The sequence below is a fragment of the Malurus melanocephalus genome, unplaced genomic scaffold (assembly GCF_030028575.1).
Source record: "Malurus melanocephalus ecotype Western Australia unplaced genomic scaffold, MMel_1.1 scaffold_21, whole genome shotgun sequence".
Lineage (NCBI taxonomy): Eukaryota > Metazoa > Chordata > Aves > Passeriformes > Maluridae > Malurus > Malurus melanocephalus.
In genome coordinates this window covers 3,725,022-3,743,221 of record NW_026623253.1, presented here as the reverse complement: position 1 = coordinate 3,743,221, position 18,200 = coordinate 3,725,022, and the positions used below count along the sequence as shown (strand labels likewise).

At 37.9% G+C, this 18,200-nt stretch overlaps 1 protein-coding gene across 2 annotated transcripts in view; it reads left to right on the top strand.

Annotated features, from left to right (window-relative positions):
• Positions 1-18,200, top strand: part of LOC130588942 (ephrin type-A receptor 6-like) — a 379,324-nt gene that overhangs the window by 268,549 nt on the left and 92,575 nt on the right. Inside the window, exons 7-9 of one of the 2 annotated variants that reach the window (XM_057389986.1) lie at positions 7,175-7,222; positions 7,649-7,811; positions 16,347-16,455. In XM_057389986.1, the coding sequence (XP_057245969.1) occupies positions 7,175-7,222; positions 7,649-7,811; positions 16,347-16,455 (320 nt within the window). The remainder of the gene's footprint in view (positions 1-7,174; positions 7,223-7,648; positions 7,812-16,346; positions 16,456-18,200) is intronic. The other variant, XM_057389987.1, reaches the window with a different exon arrangement.

Here is an 18,200-nt window from a genome sequence, read left to right as displayed (position 1 = left end):
ATTTTTGATTAGCAAACAACTTTTACCAGAGTAGCTCCTAATTGTCAGAAAGATGAAATTTAATATCTGTGCTCATCTGACAACTCAGGCCATGTTCACCAGCTGCCTTTATTATATGCTGAATTGCACCCTCTTCCATCCCTAACTTAAGGCACAGGCCTGTTTTTATTTCAGTTTAATCTCCTTGTCAGTACAATAAGCTGTATTCTGCCTGCTGCCTTCACACCTAGCAATCCCAATTGGCCCTGCATGTGAACCACACAGCTTTTGCTCTGCCCACCCCTCACCTCCCCATGCTGGTGAGAATTTTAACACTGTTTTAGAGCCTCCCTGTCCTCAACTCTCTCCTCATTTAATTTTCTGCTTTTCACGGTTCACCTCACATCAACTCATTTCTGTCTTTCCAAGTATGTAATCCAATTAAAATTAAGTTTGTCTGGGGTTTGACCTTTCTGTATTTTCTTTATGATTGGTTATCTGTTCTTCCCCTTTTCATGTTGACTTCTTCACTTTATAGATGGAGAAAGTGATGAGCTGACTGACAGGCAATCAAAATATAAAATATTGAATGGCCAAACAGGTAAAGGACACTTGAGTGTTTCAGCTCCTCAAGCTGTTACATCTCAGATTAATCACAAGGGAGGCCAAGGAGGAAGGGAAAAGGTTATAACCTAAAAGGGCTGATGCCTTTAAGTGCTGCAGGTTTCTTCTATAAAGTAAATATAGAGCCATGGGCAATTTTCTCTATGGCTACTTTTTTTGCTGCCACAGTTTTCTACTTAGTTCAGATTGGTCCTCAGATCTTTGCAATCACTTTTCTAAATTTACTTCAAATTTGTTGTTCAGCTGAAAATCAGAGATACAAGGGGTTTTGGGCAGAATGTTTTTTAAAAATCTGAATGTTATCTTTTAGTTCTCTTACTGTATTTTTTTTACCACTCTGTAATAAAATCACAATAAAATCACTCACAATAAAAATTTACCTAATCCTGTTGATCAGATTATGATCAGATATTTATTAATGTTAGAAGTATGGTTATGAATCTTTGAGTCTTTTCTCTAAAATCATCCAAGTATTATGGCCAGCATGCCTGTTAATTGATGTACTATAGGTCAAAATAGTTTTCTAGGAGAAAATCATGTGCAGAATTAGTGAATATAAAGRAGCTTTCAAATTAAGTTTCATAGGTGTAGTTGATTTTATTGGTTTAGGTGTAATTAATCCATATCTACAACAATCTGTTAAGGTGAGAAAGGAGCTATGACTTGAGACAAGCATTCAGAAGTTGTATTATGAAAACATTTTATGGCAAAGAAAGAAAATACTCTTTGAGAATTTTTGGGGGGAAATTAGTTGTGAGAGGAATATAGATTGTATAAATCAGGGGCAATTTCCATTAATTAGAGCTGTGGGGATTCTATTTTTATTGATCCTAGAGAGTAAGTGCAAACTCCACAGTTTGATGTTATTTGTCTTTAATATATTCCATTTGAACTGATGAATCAATTAATGACTATACCTAATAATTAGCTATTGTGTTATCCTAATGTGCATCACAGCATTGAAGTGCATGTGGCTATGGAATTCCAGCCTAGTTGATTCCATGGGAAAAGTAAGGAAGAATTTGGAGATTTCATTGCGCAGTGAGCTCGAGCTATGATCAGTAAAAACTGGTATCTTCCAGAATCATGGTCATTCTTTAAAATAATGATGCTTCCTCTGTAGGTCACATTGTGTGTATTCCTCAAGCTGATGTATCCAGGAAAGAGGAAAGATGTGACCAAATGGTCTCATAAAAAAAAATCCTTTTTATGATTGGTACTTTTATTTAAACATTTATAGTGTCTGAATCATGAAAACTCCAAATCTTCTTTAGTTTAATGTGGTACTTATTCAGCTTTGACATTGTGCTTCAGTGTACAGGATAAAGACCTGGTCCCTGTGGTATACAGATTTAATCTCTATTAGTAGTTCTTTCAGTTAAATAATAGTGCTCTGGAAAGGCCAAGCAGGATTATGTGGCTTAATACAGAATTTTCATGTTGCAGGACRATAGATATAAACTGGAAAATGTGTTTGCAAGCAGCTGATAGTAAATTCAGCTACTCTCCCTGGATTCTTTCTGCACAAACACATTGGAAGTTGTAGGTACACAGTAAGTCTGTGTTAGCTGGCAGAAGGTTTGGAAAATCCTTTCCCTGGGGTCAGTTTAAGAAGACTTTTCAGTTGCTTSTGAGACTCAATGAGCTGAACACCTTCATTTTCATTCATTAAATAAGCTAGAATTAGAGTATAGCTCCCACTATCTATTCTAAATTATAGAAAATTATATTTGGTTATCCTTTTTAATTGCTGAAATAAGGACTGAGATTATTTTGATTAGAGCCATGTCTCTTTTTGCCACTCAAATATTGATGGTGACAAATCTTGTATGCTTGAAAGTGCCAGTGCTTTACTGGTAATCTTTTAAATGTTATTTCAGCACTAGAAGCAAAGTTCTGCATTTCAGCTTTTACATCTATTGATTTATATTTTTTTTAATCTTGTAATCTTTTTCTCACCTATAACATCAGAATGTAAGCTCTTTGATTGCCATATGAGTCTAAACTGATCAAAGGTCATCACATTTTGATTAGTCTTTATCAATATTTTTTCTTGTATGACTCCACAAAGTTTTTATTTTTGTACTGTTTTCCTCTGCACTAAGGTGTGGATAAAATTAGAGAGCAATTTGTTCACACAGGTGCGGCATGTYCAAGTTTAAATATTTATTTGCAATTGTTAATGTTGTTGGGAGAATCCCCTTTCTTTTAAGTGTATGAGAAAAGTGGTAATAATCATCACAATAATAGAACATCTGGATATTGAATGCTACSCTGCTGCACTCCAAAAGCAGAAAGCTTTTCATTAATATTTATCCTCTGATCCTGCTACTCTGTTAAATTAGGTTGTCTAGTCTTAGACCATTAGCACCATTGTACCCTGCATTCAGCCAGTCTCTTTCTTTACATATGAAAAATTGCCTTGATTCTAAAGCCAAGTATRAAAATTAGGATAGATAGAGATGCAGATACTCAGGCATAGATGGCTGCAGGAATTTGATTCTGAAAGGTATTCCGGTTCATGCACAGACCAAACTGTGGTGGATTTGTGAACACTGTCCCTCATAATCTGAACTGAGTGCATTTACAAGAAGAATCACACAAACAATGAGAAAAATACAATTTCCTTAGAAGCAGAGATAGCATTTTCAAAGTTCATAATAGAATTCCGTTTAACTTGAATATCTAGTCATAGACTCAGTAGTACATTGTGTAATAACATTGGCATTGCTTGCATTTGGATTAGATTTATGTTTTAATTACAGATTTTCACCAAGATAAATTTGCAGTAGGTTACGGAGGAAGGGTTATGAATTGCCTCGTATCAGATTGTGTCTCGTGGTTATATGGGTGTATTAGATTAGATAGACTGCTKTAACTCTTGTTTAACCCTTCAGCCCCTGTGTTCCCAGAACTGCTTCTTGTGAGTCCTGTGCCATCTTAAAGTCACAAATGCAGCTCTGATACTGATTTAAAGGATCAGAGCATTTCTTGTTTCCCTTTTATTTCTTGTGAACACTGAATATACACAGTTCATACCATACAGAGGCCAACTTTATATCATCTTATTTCTTATGTGCCACAGGACATGCAGCCATATCAGTGAAACTTCCATTTTATTTTGCAGATTTTGTAGTAGCCCCCTGTAGTTATCAAGAAGTACAAAATAAATGTAGTCCTTGGCATTTCCCATTGATCCTGGTCAGAGATCTATCACAGAGCATGCTGAGGCTCCTTCTAGCAGTCACAATCATGTTTACTTTTGATGGAAAATAAGGTGCRTGGTAAGCAGATTGATGAATTTATGTATATTACCACAACATAAAAGCAGGATCTGAGAAAAGCATGCACTAACATCCAGTAAGCACASCTAAGTCCTGCCTAAAATTTACTTTTTGAACACATAATCCCTGTAAAAGTGAGTGCATGTGGTTTCCAGCAAGAATAAGACAAAGCTCATCACATATTTGTCTGCAAACTAGAATTGTGTTTTTTTGTTCTAAGTCCATCTTTAGCCTTCTTGGAAAAGATCATGGCAGAAGGAGTGGCCAGCCTTGAGAGCCACCCKCATGCATCTCTGTGATAAGCTCTGCATTTCCAGGTAGGCTGCAGATCAGTTGTCAAGAGAATGAAATAATGGCAAATCATCTACTCTTCAGAGAATTCTCTTATTTATGAATCCAGTCTGAAAAGGCTGATGAATGAAAACATTCCAGCCATGTGAAGTTTACAGCTATGAATCATTTTGTCTTGAGTTTGAGCAACTTTTCCTCAAGCTTCTGAAACTTGTTCTCAAACAAGGTGACAGGTTCCCTTTCCACTATTTCACATGCAGTAACAAATCTTGCCCCCTTTGCCATATGACAGCACTATTACTTTTAAGATTGTGTACTCCCAGGCATCATTTTTCAGTCTGTGGGATGGGTGGCATAATAGGCTGCAGAAAGAAGAGAGGRGATGGAGAGAAGAGGGCAGACCCTTCAGGGCTTGAGGAAACAACAAGCCAGAGAAGCCCTGGAGGTGCCCAAAATCCCTTCCAGAAGGGAGAGGCAGAGATGGCTGCACYTCAGGAGGTTGCTGTTAGCCACAGAGGGACGCATTTGGTTGATTAAACGTTAACATCAGAGCCCTTGTCACACTCATTGTCTTTGACCAGCTACAAATAGTGATTTATGCCTGATAACTGTCTGTCCCCACCCCTGGGTAAGGAGCCAGTGGTTCCCAAATTGGTGTTTCACATAAGCAACACTAATCCTGGGATAACACATAATAAATAGACCCCAGACTGTTTCTTTTTCAGAAGTCATTCCATTTTTTTTACTGCCCTTGGCCTTGTTCTGTAGGCTTCAGGGAGTAAATCTTGTCATTGGATTTTTGGGAATCTCCACTGATTTTTTGACAAAATTTCCATTTCCATCCTTCCCTGAAYCACCCTATTTCTTGTTACAATTCCATCAGTTTTTTCTGCAATCTCTCCAGCAATTCAGAAAAAGCAGTACATTATTAAATGTTAGGAATTGATTTCAAGCAGTAAGGGGAAAAGAAAYGGCTTGCAATTATTACATTGTACAGTGAAGTTCCTTAGGTGCTGGTCTCTTCCTCATCTTACAGGTTGGAGAATCTAAATAAAAATGTCCAGAGTATTCCAGAGTGTAAAGTCACTGCCCATCTATGGACCATGACAGACAGAGSACACAGGACTCACTATGACTTGGAATCATGCTGGTATAAAACAAGCATTTTGCATCTGCAGTGAGAATTTCCAGGATCTTTCCTTCACTGGAAATCATGTCTTTACCTGGACTGTTGCGGATAAACACATTCTTGCACTGAAGTTGTATTTAACAGGCAAAATGACAAACATTGGGCTGTACCAATGATCCAACGTGGTCTGAGGATAGTGCAGATCCAGGTKTTTGTTCATTTGGGGCTTTTTTCCTCTCACTCTTAGACTGATTTTGAGCTGGCTGATAACTTGTGTTGTACGACTTGGTCTCTTTGGGCAGGGATTTACCCTGGTCAGCAGCTTCATTACTAAATAAACTCAAGTCTTGTCTTCTCCAAGTGTGCATACCCTTCATAAGTTGCATTTTAAGTTATACGTCCCCTCTACACATGGCATGCCCTGGACATGGCACGTACAAAATAGAAATTAAGAGTTTCTGACAGACTGAGTGTTTGTAAAATGTCAATAAAATAATATGAAAACTCCCCTGGATGTRTAGAGGTTCTCTGTTCCCTTACAAACCTGAGTATTAACCTATTACATTTTTTTTTCCTCACATATCTGATATTTTTCAAGTTGAATAAGCTTAATCACAAAAAAAAAAAATCTGTCACTCAAACAAGTAGGCTTTCTGTCAGAAGAAAATAAGTATTTTGTGAAATGCCTTAAAGTATATCTAAAATCCACTAACCTTTTCAAAGTGAAGTTACAACACTTAGGTAAATGGGAGGAATCTTATATTTAAGGAAGAAATTAGATAATATATTAATTATAGTCTCTATCCAAAAGATTACATGTACATTGTATATCCTACTATTTCAATTTAAATACATGCTCCTCACAGTTTCAAATTTTGGTAACAGACTGTAAAAAAAATCAATACTTTCTCTTACTATAGTTGCTCAAATTATTTCCACTATTTGAAGTGCAAGTTAAATGCAGTTATTTTAGATATTGATCATTGTTGCCTTCCTACTGCTCCTTCCCTCACAGAATCATTAGGTTGCTTTCGTGTGTTTATTTTTCAATGTAGTTTTCTCAGCCATCTCCTTGTATTCCTACTGGGGAGATAGTGACCCACCTGCTGCCCTRTGCTAATGTGATTTGTTACACATGACTGAAGTTAACTCAGCATGTTTTGTATAAATGTATGTGCATATTACTCAGAAGAGGTTAAGAGTCCAACAGAATSCACCTGAAACCTATTCTTCTCCTGGTTATATCTCTTTTATGAACTAGATTTCCTTCTGAACAGGCTGGAAACACCTTTTAAGTAACTTATACCTGCTCTAATGTCGCTGCATGGTATCATAAACTTAAATGGTGCCCTGTGGGTGTCACAGCTGGAATGTTAAACATATGTCAAGGACTTTCCTGCTCAGTTTGGAGACAAATCCTACTCCAGTGGAGTAAAGCTAGCTTTAAGGCACCACACAAAATATTACAGATTACTGATCTATCAAGTAACTAATGACAGGGAATAAATGTTCTTCTTCCAAGTCATCCTCACTCACGTCATTGTCCAAGACGTATCTAGTGAGCAGCACTGAGTTTATGCACAGCAGTCGATGTGTCTGGTCTCCATACGCTGCAGTGGTAATTCCCAAGGAACATAATTCTCAGGGATCTCTGTTAAGTCAGGAATTCTCAGCAGCTGCCCAAGATCAACTGCTCRGAGATTAACAGGAGACTTTTGCACAGAGTGTTCCTTCTTAAGTTCTCAAAGTGGATTTCATGACTACACTACAGCTACCTGGAGAGAGACACTGAGCTCAGCAGTTGAGCCATGCTCGAAGTTGACAGGCTTTAAAGAAAAAGTTAATTCCTATTTTCTTTTACCCACAGGTCTACCCACGGATAGCGCCGGCATTTTGGCACTACCTGCGGGTAGAAGTGAGTAGCGGGTATTTGAATACTCCCACATCTTTGCTTTACAGCTTGGTAGTGTTTACTGACTTACTACTTTGTCCATTGCACAAATATAATGAGCTGCCATTCTAGTTGCCATTCTTCTGTGAATGTAGTCTTGTACTAATTCCATGCTGGTTTGACTGCAGTTGGGTTGGTTACTAACCCAAGTCACAAAAACATGTCTGTATGCAAGGTTAAAGGCAAAAAACTGAAATCTGAAAGTCAAGGCCATATCATGCATTCTGACTATAGCACAGAATCAAAGTATGGAAATCCATACCTGCACCTCCTTTTATAAACACATTTTACATTCATGAGAAGAATATGGAGCTTCAGTTCTGTTATATCATATTTGCAAAGTTTGTTCAACTCAACTTGATATCATTTCTTCCCTCTTTTGTCCCTCAGGAGCATGAGCAGCTCAGCTATTCCTCCACAAGGTCCAAGGCTCCAAGTGTTATCATCACAGGTCTCAAGCCAGCCACCAAGTATATATTTCATATCAGAGTCAGGACGGCAGCAGGATACAGCGGCTATAGCCAGAAGTTTGAATTTGAAACTGGAGATGAAAGTAAGTTTCACTGAAGGGAAAAAATAAATRAATACAGTAGAAGTAGCAACTAATTCTAAACCAGTGAGACACTGGGAGTTTGAATGGCTGAACCCATAACATTTGCTTATCACAAGATGACCACTGCTATGTGATAAAACACAAGCCTCAGACTCACACTTCTGGATTTACAACAACAAATAGAAATGTTAGCCCAATGCTACAACTGAAGGAATGTTCTCTTCCATTAAATTTCTTTATGGGTCCTTTCCAAGCTGAGATGCTTTCAGATTCTGTGACCTTTTCATTCCTGGTAGAAGGCCTGCTTCTTGACATCTGGAAATACCCTTTGTCAGGCTTTACCTAAGTCCAGCAGCTTCATACAAGCTCCCAGTGATGAGCTCTTCACTCTGTACTCCCAGTGCTCCCCAACTCCACAAATAAAAAATKAAAACTTTTATATGCATTTCCATCAGCCAGTAGACCTACTAAATTTGGCAGTAAGAAGCAAGAAGCCTTCCTAATRCCACAAAATATGCAAAAGGCTTCATGTGTGATGTTCATGCTCTGAGCAATTTTACATATAAGTCATGTGTTGCCTTCCACGTTCAAAGAAACATAGAAAAAGGTATTTACATGTGTTGAGAGAAAATTAGTGCAGTAGATACAACACCAAAACATTCATTAATTAAATTACTTTAATTAGCCAATTATGTGTACCATGTTTTTCATTAGTGTTTTAGAATTCAAGTTGTTTAAGCTAATGTACAGACTCAAAACTATGTAAGTGCTTCCAAGAGCACCCAGGGATTTGTGTTCCACTTTCATTGCTTCTTAACTTCTATTTCAAAAATCAATCAGGGATAGATTTCCAAGTGCTTAATGCCTAATTGTACTTTAAAAAATTTTCTGGGTACTTAAGCCAATTGGTTTGAATAAGAGTTGAGCACTTGGGTGCTTTCAAGAATTTCAGTAGATCTCATCTGTATCTTCTGGTGCAATAAATATGAGGCTTAATTCTTGCAAAAAGAAAATAGTATTTAAAACCTCTCTGATGTTTCACATTGTGAAAATGTCACTAGCCCATCTAAATCAGGAAGGCTGTGATTCCAGTGACATTTCCCTCATTGGTATTGAGGGAATCTCCTGGGAGTGACATTCCCCTCACTCCATCCTAACCCCATCTCTCCTTCTCAGTGCACTGATGCAGCTGGCCCTTGGGCTGTGTGGTGAGGGTAATTTTAACATCCTTTTCAAARCAGAGCATCAGAGCTGAAGTTGATACTGAAATAAACTGGAAAAATAAATCTGATTACGATATCATAAACAGACCTAACACACCTAACCTCCCAATAATTCTGTTTTCTTTTACTTGTAAGTTCGAAGCACTGGCACCCAAATCCACACATTGTTTCGCACRGCTGAATGACAGAATATAGCGATGTTTTTGTTAGTATTTCAAGATACTGACTGACATTTACACAGACAGGTTTGGGAGAGTTGTGTTGAGGTTTGGGCTGCTTGGTTCTGTCAATACAGTAATGAATGTTAATTGGCCCTTGCTGGCCTGCATCTGTCTTACAAACCAGTCCTAGTCCAGCTGTGTAGGAATCTCTCTTCATCATTCACTAGTCTGGCAGTGTGCAGCTCARCTGAAAATTTGCTGATTTTTTCTTTTTTCTCAGTTATTCTGAAAGATAACAAATAGTATTTGGCCAAGACAGACTATGCAGTTCCCTCCATACCTGCTCATTAGAAACAAGTTACATGGTGAAAATTCCACTTTWGCAATTACTTTGTGTGGACTTTCAGTTAGATGGATTTTAATTAACTCAGGATTAACATTTTTCATGAGAAGGCTAGGAAGAATAGAGTATTTTAAAAGTCTGTGTTGTCAACAGAAAATTTATCAACCAAYATGAAACAACCTCACATGAAAATAACAAAAAATATTTTTAAGTCATGTGTTTGATAAAATCCTCATCAATTTGCCTTCGCTTGTAATATCCCTCAGCTCTCTGCCAATTTTATGTTACAGAAGAATTCTCAGACCAATTGCCAGTAAACATCCAAGGTTATGCCATTTACCCTGCTTGAATATTGACAGAATTTGTTAATAGATAGTAGTTAAGCAAGCAATCAAAAATTACTTTTCTTTAAAGTAATAGACTAATTATAAAAAATTAGTGGTTCATCAGCTGAGAGATGTGTAGATCAGTGTCCTGAAACACACTGTCCTTGGCAGTGTTGTCCTGCCTTCTCTGACATACTGGGTGAAACACTACCTGTGTCACTTCAGTTACAAGGGATAAAATAGATACACCATCACTAGGAACACAAAGACATTTTGGTGGGATAACTACAGGTGGTGCATGAGGGAGAAAGAAGGTCAAATCTGCAGCACCAATGTAAAAAGATAATTATTAATGCTGGTGTGTTTTTTGAGAAGCACCCTCACTTCCCTCACTTGCTGACCCATAGGCTGAGGCAGTCATGGCTTAGGGAGAATTTTGTTGAACTCTTCTCCCTGCTGCATAGACGAAACAAGTGGAGCAACCAAACGAGTAAAATATGTCTTTTCTTTGTGATAGAAAATGTATTTACCTGGGTTAGTCAGAAAAATTCTCTTCAAGGAAGCAGGGATGCATGAATGGATGCTAACAGGCATTTCTCCCCCTGTTAGAGCTCAGAGGCTGCAGCTGGGAAATGTAAAACGTTTCCAAAGCACAATAACCACCACTTGTGACTGCGTTTCTTGTTGCTGTTTTATTCAGTCTCTGTTTCAGCACCTGACAGACAAAACACTCTGAGCATATCTGGCAGGTTTTCATACACTCCAGCACACACACAGGTGCCACTGCTGGGGCTCTAAATTGGAGCATAAACCTCACTTGTAGCTCCTGTTTTTTTTCTGTCAGAATTACCAGCTATCCGAKTCACCACAAACAAAAAAACTCCTTCCTAACAGGCAAAAAAAAAAAAGTGTTCTGACAATAAAAAAAAAAAAGAATTCCTAGGGCAAATATGCTTTAGTTTCTGATTGTTACCCTCACTGTTTTTTTCCTCCTCTTTTTTAGCTAGCTTATAGAATATTTTCTTTGGTTGGTTGGTTTTATTGCTTTGTTGGGTTTTTTTAAATAATGCTTCAAAGCCTTTTTTTTCCCCTAGAGAAGTGGGTTTTTTTGCAATATTACCTCAGTGGTCCTTCTGCCCAGAGGAATTTGTAAAATATAAAACAATTTACAACTTTTAGGCAGTTCTCATGACAAAGCAGGGCTTGTTCTAAAACCAAGGGTATTTTCCTTGTCAGCCTTCCCATCATTAGGAAAAAATAATCTCAAAATGAAATGTTTGGCTTGTTCTGGAAGGGACCTAAGGGACAAAGTAGCATTTATGCAGTGTACGCTTGTGCTTGGGCTGAACAGAGTGATAAATGTGAGCACATGATGATATTTAATCCAAAAGCAATGTAGACTTTGTATATTTCAAATTACTAACATAAAACCCTAAACATTTCAGAAATGCTAATKGAATACCTGATTAGGTGTTTTATAAAGTTGAAGACTGAAAAAACAACTGGCTGAAACCCAACCTTGATGAATCAAGACCTTTAATTTCTTTACCATAGTCTCAGATGGTGACTTTCACGTATTGCTAGACCTGCTGAATTTTCACATTCTTCTCCCTCTTCCCACATCCATAAAATCATGCAATTTTGGATTTGCCACAAGATATGACTCTGTTCYTTCCAGAACTCCAAACTCAAGAGAAGGCTCTGAATTATTGATTCCAGTACAGGTTTAAGCACATGCCCTGGATCATGCCATGAGAGAGAAGCCATCCCTAGGATTTTTACAAATATATTGAGTTGCAAAATGGAGATGACTTTTTTTAATTTACACTTAATGTTTTGACAATTGTGACTTGAATTYCTTGTTGAAACAAACAAATCAGATTACACATATCTCATATTTAGAAACTACTTTGTTGGATCTCTCCCCACCTCTGCCTCGTTCTACTGTTCATTCAGTATTAGTCAGCTCTGGATACCAAAGAATGACTCATTTTAATCTTTAAGTATTTCCTTGCTGTGTTTAATATTTTCAGCTATTTGTTCTTCACATTTGGTTTGGTCTGTCTGGTTGCACGACTGTGTGTGTCCAGAAAACCCAGAGATTTCACTTTTCCTCTGCATTTCATAAACCAAAGCAACATCCTCGTTCACATCTCAAACTGCTTACACAGGCTTTCCATTTCTCCACTGACCAGGAAGTGAATGTTAGGGGAAACACTTGGAAGAAAGCTTTTCAAGTGAATATACACCAATAAGTTTTATATTCTTATGCTAGTGAGAGCATTGTYTTTTCATTCTAAAAGCCCTTTTCCAGATCATCTTTCCTTTGCCTTCTCATTTCCCCCTTGACTGGAGCCCATCRGTTCACTGCATCCCAGGAACTGCAGCCCCTGTTAAATGTAAAGGTTGCCCTAATGAGATTTTGTGTKTTTCTTGCCTGTTGTTCTTAAGCACCTTTGTTGAGAGTGCCTTGAAAAGCACTGTTGTTTACAGTGCACCTGACAGCCTGTTCCTGTCTATTAGAGCTCCAGTTCCCAGTGTCCACACTTATCTGTCCTACAGCTACTCACTGTTATCAGTCTAGCTGTCTTTCTGTCACTTTTTTATCTTTCAATCTGCTGGAGGGTCTGCTGCTTGATAAATGTCAAACTGAAGTAACAAAAGGATGGAGCTAAGAGAGAGAAGTGAGCTGTCATTAGGGCTTCCAGCTCTTTTACACCAAATACACAAACTTGTAAAATATTTTGGAGAAATTTGCTCAGAGCTGAAAGATTCCCTCTGTCTTTCAACCTCTTGCACTGTGACTAGAACGTCTGCACCATTTCTTCCAGTCTGCCCAATGAGGAAATGAGGAAACCTCAGGATATTTCTCTTCAGCCCAGAGAGGATGGAAAGGGCAGCCCCTCATCTATACATTTGGGTGAAAAACCCAGAGAGAAGCTGAGACGGGGCATGGATGTAAAGAGTAAATTGTAGGGGCAGAGCTGGATGCAGAAGGATTTCTGGGATGGTGTTAAGCAAGGAAGCTGGAACAATGCAATTGGAAACTTTAAGTATCATTTCAAGCACGTAAACTCAGTTAGACATGAAGAGTAATGGCAGTGAGGAGTTTATCTGGATAAAAAGCTCCTGGGTGGGTACCTGATCCATGCTGCAGTTTTAAAATCAAGCCATCACTTTGACCAATCACACTAGTTGCAGGTACAATGTGCTTGAAGAGTTTTTCCACCCAAATATTACAGTGTACTACTGAAACCTCTGCTGGGATAAGCCATAAATTSTCCCTTTTCCTTGTCTCTGTTACTCATTTTTTAAACTATTTATTCTGTCAAAATGAACTTATTGAGCAGACAGGTAGAGAGAATGAGACACGGTACCAAGCTAAGCAGTCAGCCCAGTTAGAGAGGTGCTAAGCTCCCTTAGCACTGCTCATGGTTTATGATAAAGTTGAAGTGCCCTGGACAGTGTAGAGACAGCTAAATATTGATTTTATCTCTATGAATGCTGGCCATGTTGTCCAGCAAATGAGATTCTGGGGRAAAAAAAAAGCTATGTACTTCTGTGATTAAATGCAGTAGTCTCATATGTACACACACAGAGATGAAATGAGGTTGCAGGGACTTGCTTGACTTTGCTACCAGTCATAGTTGTTTTTCTCTGTCTTGCATAATCAAGAATAGTTCTGAGGAGAAAGACAGGGTCGTAGWTCAATATACACAGGAAAAATAAGGAAGGAAAAAAATACTCAAGATCATTTACAACAGAAACAATTAAAGCTGTTAGTGTTTATAGCTTGACCTTTATCTCAAGAGAAAACTGGAGAAATGATGAATAGARAGATTGAGAGACATATGGAATTTAATTTAGAATAGCAAAATGCTGTAAGAATTGTAGGTGTTGAAAGTCCCTGATTACTGTCTTCTCACTGCCTAAATAGTTTTTTGTGGAAGCTTTTACCTGCATGTACCAAGTCTGTGTATGTACATACTCGTGTGCTTACATATGTGCTGTTCACTGCACTGTGTCTTTCTTGATTTTATTGAGGAACCACTTCAAGSAAAAATAAGTATTTCCATCATTTTGCCTTACCTGCCTCTCTGTCAGTTTTTAACAAATCCACATTTTCCAATTATACCTGTCTGTCATTTGACACTTTTATCTGACAAGTAAATTAAGGTCATCTGGAAGTTTCAAGCTTGAAAGCTCTTTCTAGTGATTTAGCTACATGAAAAAAAAAATCCTAATGTGTTTGACTGTGGCATCTCTGCCAACACAGAAAAATAAAAACGAGAAACAGAATGATTACCTTTTAAGTAAGTACAGTCTCATCTAAAAATCATATTGCTTGCAGGCAGAAAAAGTCAGCCTGGAATTTCTCCCCTTCTTTAACAGGACTTTGGTTCCTGATAGAAAATACATGTTATTAAGTGGTTGGATTGGATTCTGTTTTAGTTAGTACACCATAAAACAGCAGCTTCACCCACCAGACATGATCCAGGACACATCTTCATCTCTTTAGCTGCAGGTGCTTCTTTAGACCATGGAGTCAGTCCCTACATTTGCACCAGGAAAGTTCCTGTTGTTGCCTTGGCAGTGAATATCTGTTGAAGAAAATCACAGCTGTTTTGTCTGAGCTCGTGGTTTGCTTTCTTCCTGCAAATTCACTATTTTTGCACACATCTTCCTTTTAAAAACAAAAGGAGAGCTGCAGTTTGTCCTCTCTCTTCCACTACAGAGATGGGCAAGAAAGATTCCTCTGAAACCTTCTGCATGTACAACTTCAAACCATGCCTGACTGTAAAAACTCTGCAACATTTAGCACAGCTCCCACTATTTTATTATATGAAATAAGATTCAGCATTTGGTTTGGAGAGCCTCTTTTTATTTGCAGTGTTACTTTTGTGCCATGATATTTGTTATGCTGTACTTTTCCAACTAAATCTGTGGAAGGTAACAGAGCTGGAATCCACTGCCATAACATCACTAGATGTCATTTAACTATTCAGTGAATGTTTGCCACATCATTTACTGGAAGATGTTTATATTTAACTTGTCTGACCACCGATACTGAATGCCTTGTAATTTACTGCCTGTGCATGCTTYCATAAAATTATATGGACAGAAACCTAATGGCAGAAATTTAACAAGTTGATTCTACTGAAAATTTGACATAAATTACARTTGGTTTTATTTGCTTTGCCACTGTTACAAAGCCAGTTTACACCATGACTTTCWAAACCACACACCAATATTATTTAGAAGCCAAATGTTTTTCTTGGAAACATCATTTTATGGGGCTTTGGATAGCAATGTGTGTATTGTATTGAGTTTCAACAACTGTACCGTGACAGCATATAGCCTGCTGAGCTTCCTAGGCAGCAGCCTTGGTGATTTCCCTWAGCTTTAATCACCTGGTGCCTAAAGAAAGCTGAAGATTTTGCTCATTGAACAATTTGCAAGTTTACCAATTCAAAGTTGTTTCCCTGGTGTAAAAATTTTCTCTTCTGTATTTACTACTGTTCTCAGAAGCCATTGAATAGAATTATTTATTCTCCTTTCAAAACAATGTTTTATTTCCCATGGAAATAAGAAGTAAGAATTGGGTAAATGTCATGTGGTGTAARTGTTCAAGTATTTACAGAGTTTAACAAATAAAAAGTCAGAGTCACAAGAAAGGAGAGAGAGATAAAAATGAGCCTAATTCTTTTTCTGCTCATGTAGCATTTAGGCCATAAGGATCACCAGGACTGGAAGTAGGTACCTCATCAATGTAAAGATTTATTATTATACACAATAAATTTACAAAAAGAGGAAGTGTCCAGAGACTGGATAATTTCCTTTATTAGGAACTCTTTTAACTCCTAAACATCCTACAAAAAGCAGAGGGAAAAAAAAAAAGAAGCCTAAGAATTTTTTTTTTTTTTTTAGCTTTTGTCAACTGAGCTGCTAATCACCAAAGCATGTTATGGTAAATTTTATGTGTTTTGTGACAATGAAACTAAACACCAGACATGCTTGAAGAGTGTGTGAAGCTGCACATTAGGTGTGAATTTTTTGCTTTGCTTCCTCCTGAACCCCGTTTAGTATCTCTTACATACACAGCACTTCTTCTGACTTCACTRGGACAGCAGGATGAAAAGCACTTCTGAATTAGATGCAGGATTAAGATAAATAAAGCTAAGGAAGACAGTTTTGTGTCCAAAATCCTAACATATTTAAACTTTAGTAAATTGCAAGTATCTGATAGTGACAAATTCTCATTTTATAAATCTGTAAACATCTTCTCCCTCCGTCCTAGATGGGACATGGATTATGATTTCTCACTTCACAAACATGTTCTCATCTGATGTCCTTGCTAMGCACTAAGGAAATGATTACAAACAAATTGCAACATTTGACCATTGAAATTATTTCACCCCTTCTGTAAAATGCCTGGGAGATAGATGGAGCATCAACCTCTTTTCTCTGTGCTTCTCTTTCAGCTTCTGATATGGCTGCAGAGCAGGGACAGATTCTTGTAATTGCCACTGCTGCTGTTGGYGGATTCACTCTCCTGGTCATCCTCACTTTGTTCTTCCTCATCACTGGCAGGTAATTAAAACATTCTTCTCATATAGTCCCATCTACAATTAAGAGTAACATTTAAGTCATTAAATCACATCTTCAGTGCTAAAATTAGARTTAGACATAGCCTTTGTTTAGCATTGGTCATACAGTTTTGTAAGTGTTGTTTTTCATAAAGACATAGTTTGGGGAGATATGCAGTTATGTAAGATCAGGAAATGGTTTGGATCTTTCAAAAATAAGTTTCTGGACCTCTTGCCTGCAGAGTGAATATTTAAAAATACAGCATACCTGCTGCACCCTCAAGGCTCTGAAATTACAAGGAAAAAAAAAGAAGAAAAAAATCCCTACTGTATATTTTACAAAATCTCRTAACTGTCAATTGCAAAGCTTTAGAGGATTTAACCTTGGGATTTTTGATGTCTTGAGGGTTGGTAATGTGACTTGCTAAAGGCACTTGAATGAAAAAAGTTTTATTACTTTCACTTTATTAAACTTGTAGGAAAAGTCACATACAATTATRTATATATTTCCTCTGCATATTCCTGCATCTGTTGTGAATATAGGGGTTATGTAATTGTGTAAACGAAGGAAAACTGTACTCTGAAACACTAAAATTATTCTACTGCCTGTGATATCACTGATGAACACAAAATAGCTTCCTAAAGGTTCTGTTTTATGGCTTTTATTTTTTTTTTTTATTTTATTTTTTTTTTAAGGAAGGTGTCTCAATTAAATCTGTGTTGCAGCAGTGCTGTTGCACCAGCAGGGGTGTTCCCCAGTCTGGACAATGTGGAGTTTTTTATAGCCAGCCTGTTTCTTGTACTTACAATTCTTTTCGTGCAATGCTGTTCATCCACCTTTCTTCTGTGGTGATCAGGATCATATAATGACATTATTTGCAATTAAGATGAGAAAATATTTTGCTTTGAGTGGTCAGATGCCAGGCTGAGTTGCACACTGAAGATTTCAATTGCACATGCTAAAAAAGACATATCTAGGATGGAACATCAGTCCTGGCTGGACCTCAGATTTCCACAGGCCCAGGCCTCTTTCCAGGGTGCCTTGTTTCCTTTTTCCCTGAGCTTGGGGTGTTTCCTGCATGATTTCCAGACTTCACCTCCTTTCACCACCAGGAACCAAATCAAAATTGAAAAGGACAAAACCATTACATCCCCATGTCCTCTGTGACACCAGTGACACCACGGTGATKCCATGGATCAGAGAAGGCTGAATCCAGACTGATGCTCTGTATGGACAAGGTCTTCCAGGCAGAGGGATTGGGTTCAGARCTCCTGCAGCAGGTCCTGTGGCAGGGCTTGTGTAGGCTCTGGGCCCTCTCTGCCCTTTTCCCCTCTCCCTCCTCAGACACAAAAATCAGATGCTTGGAAGAGCCTCCAAGTAAGTAGGACTGTCCATGAGTATCCTTCTTATCTGGTTTGAGGACAGAAAAAATCCAGAACTAGGATAGGATTCTACACTGCTCCTGTCATGGTTTGGATCCTGATAACACTTGGAGAAACGATGTGACACTGACTATTCTGAATGTGATAGTGGTCATCACTGACAGGGCTGATACCAATAGAGGGTGCTGCATTTTGAAATTTGCAATTACACATTTGTTTTCTTGGTATAGCATTACCTCTATTTGGAAAAGAAAGTGAAATTCTATCAGTGTGGGCCAGAGGTTTTATTTGCAATATCCCAGCAATTAAATATGGCCCTGCAGTAGCTGCCATTATGTGAATTAATGCCCTCTCTGCTAAATATTA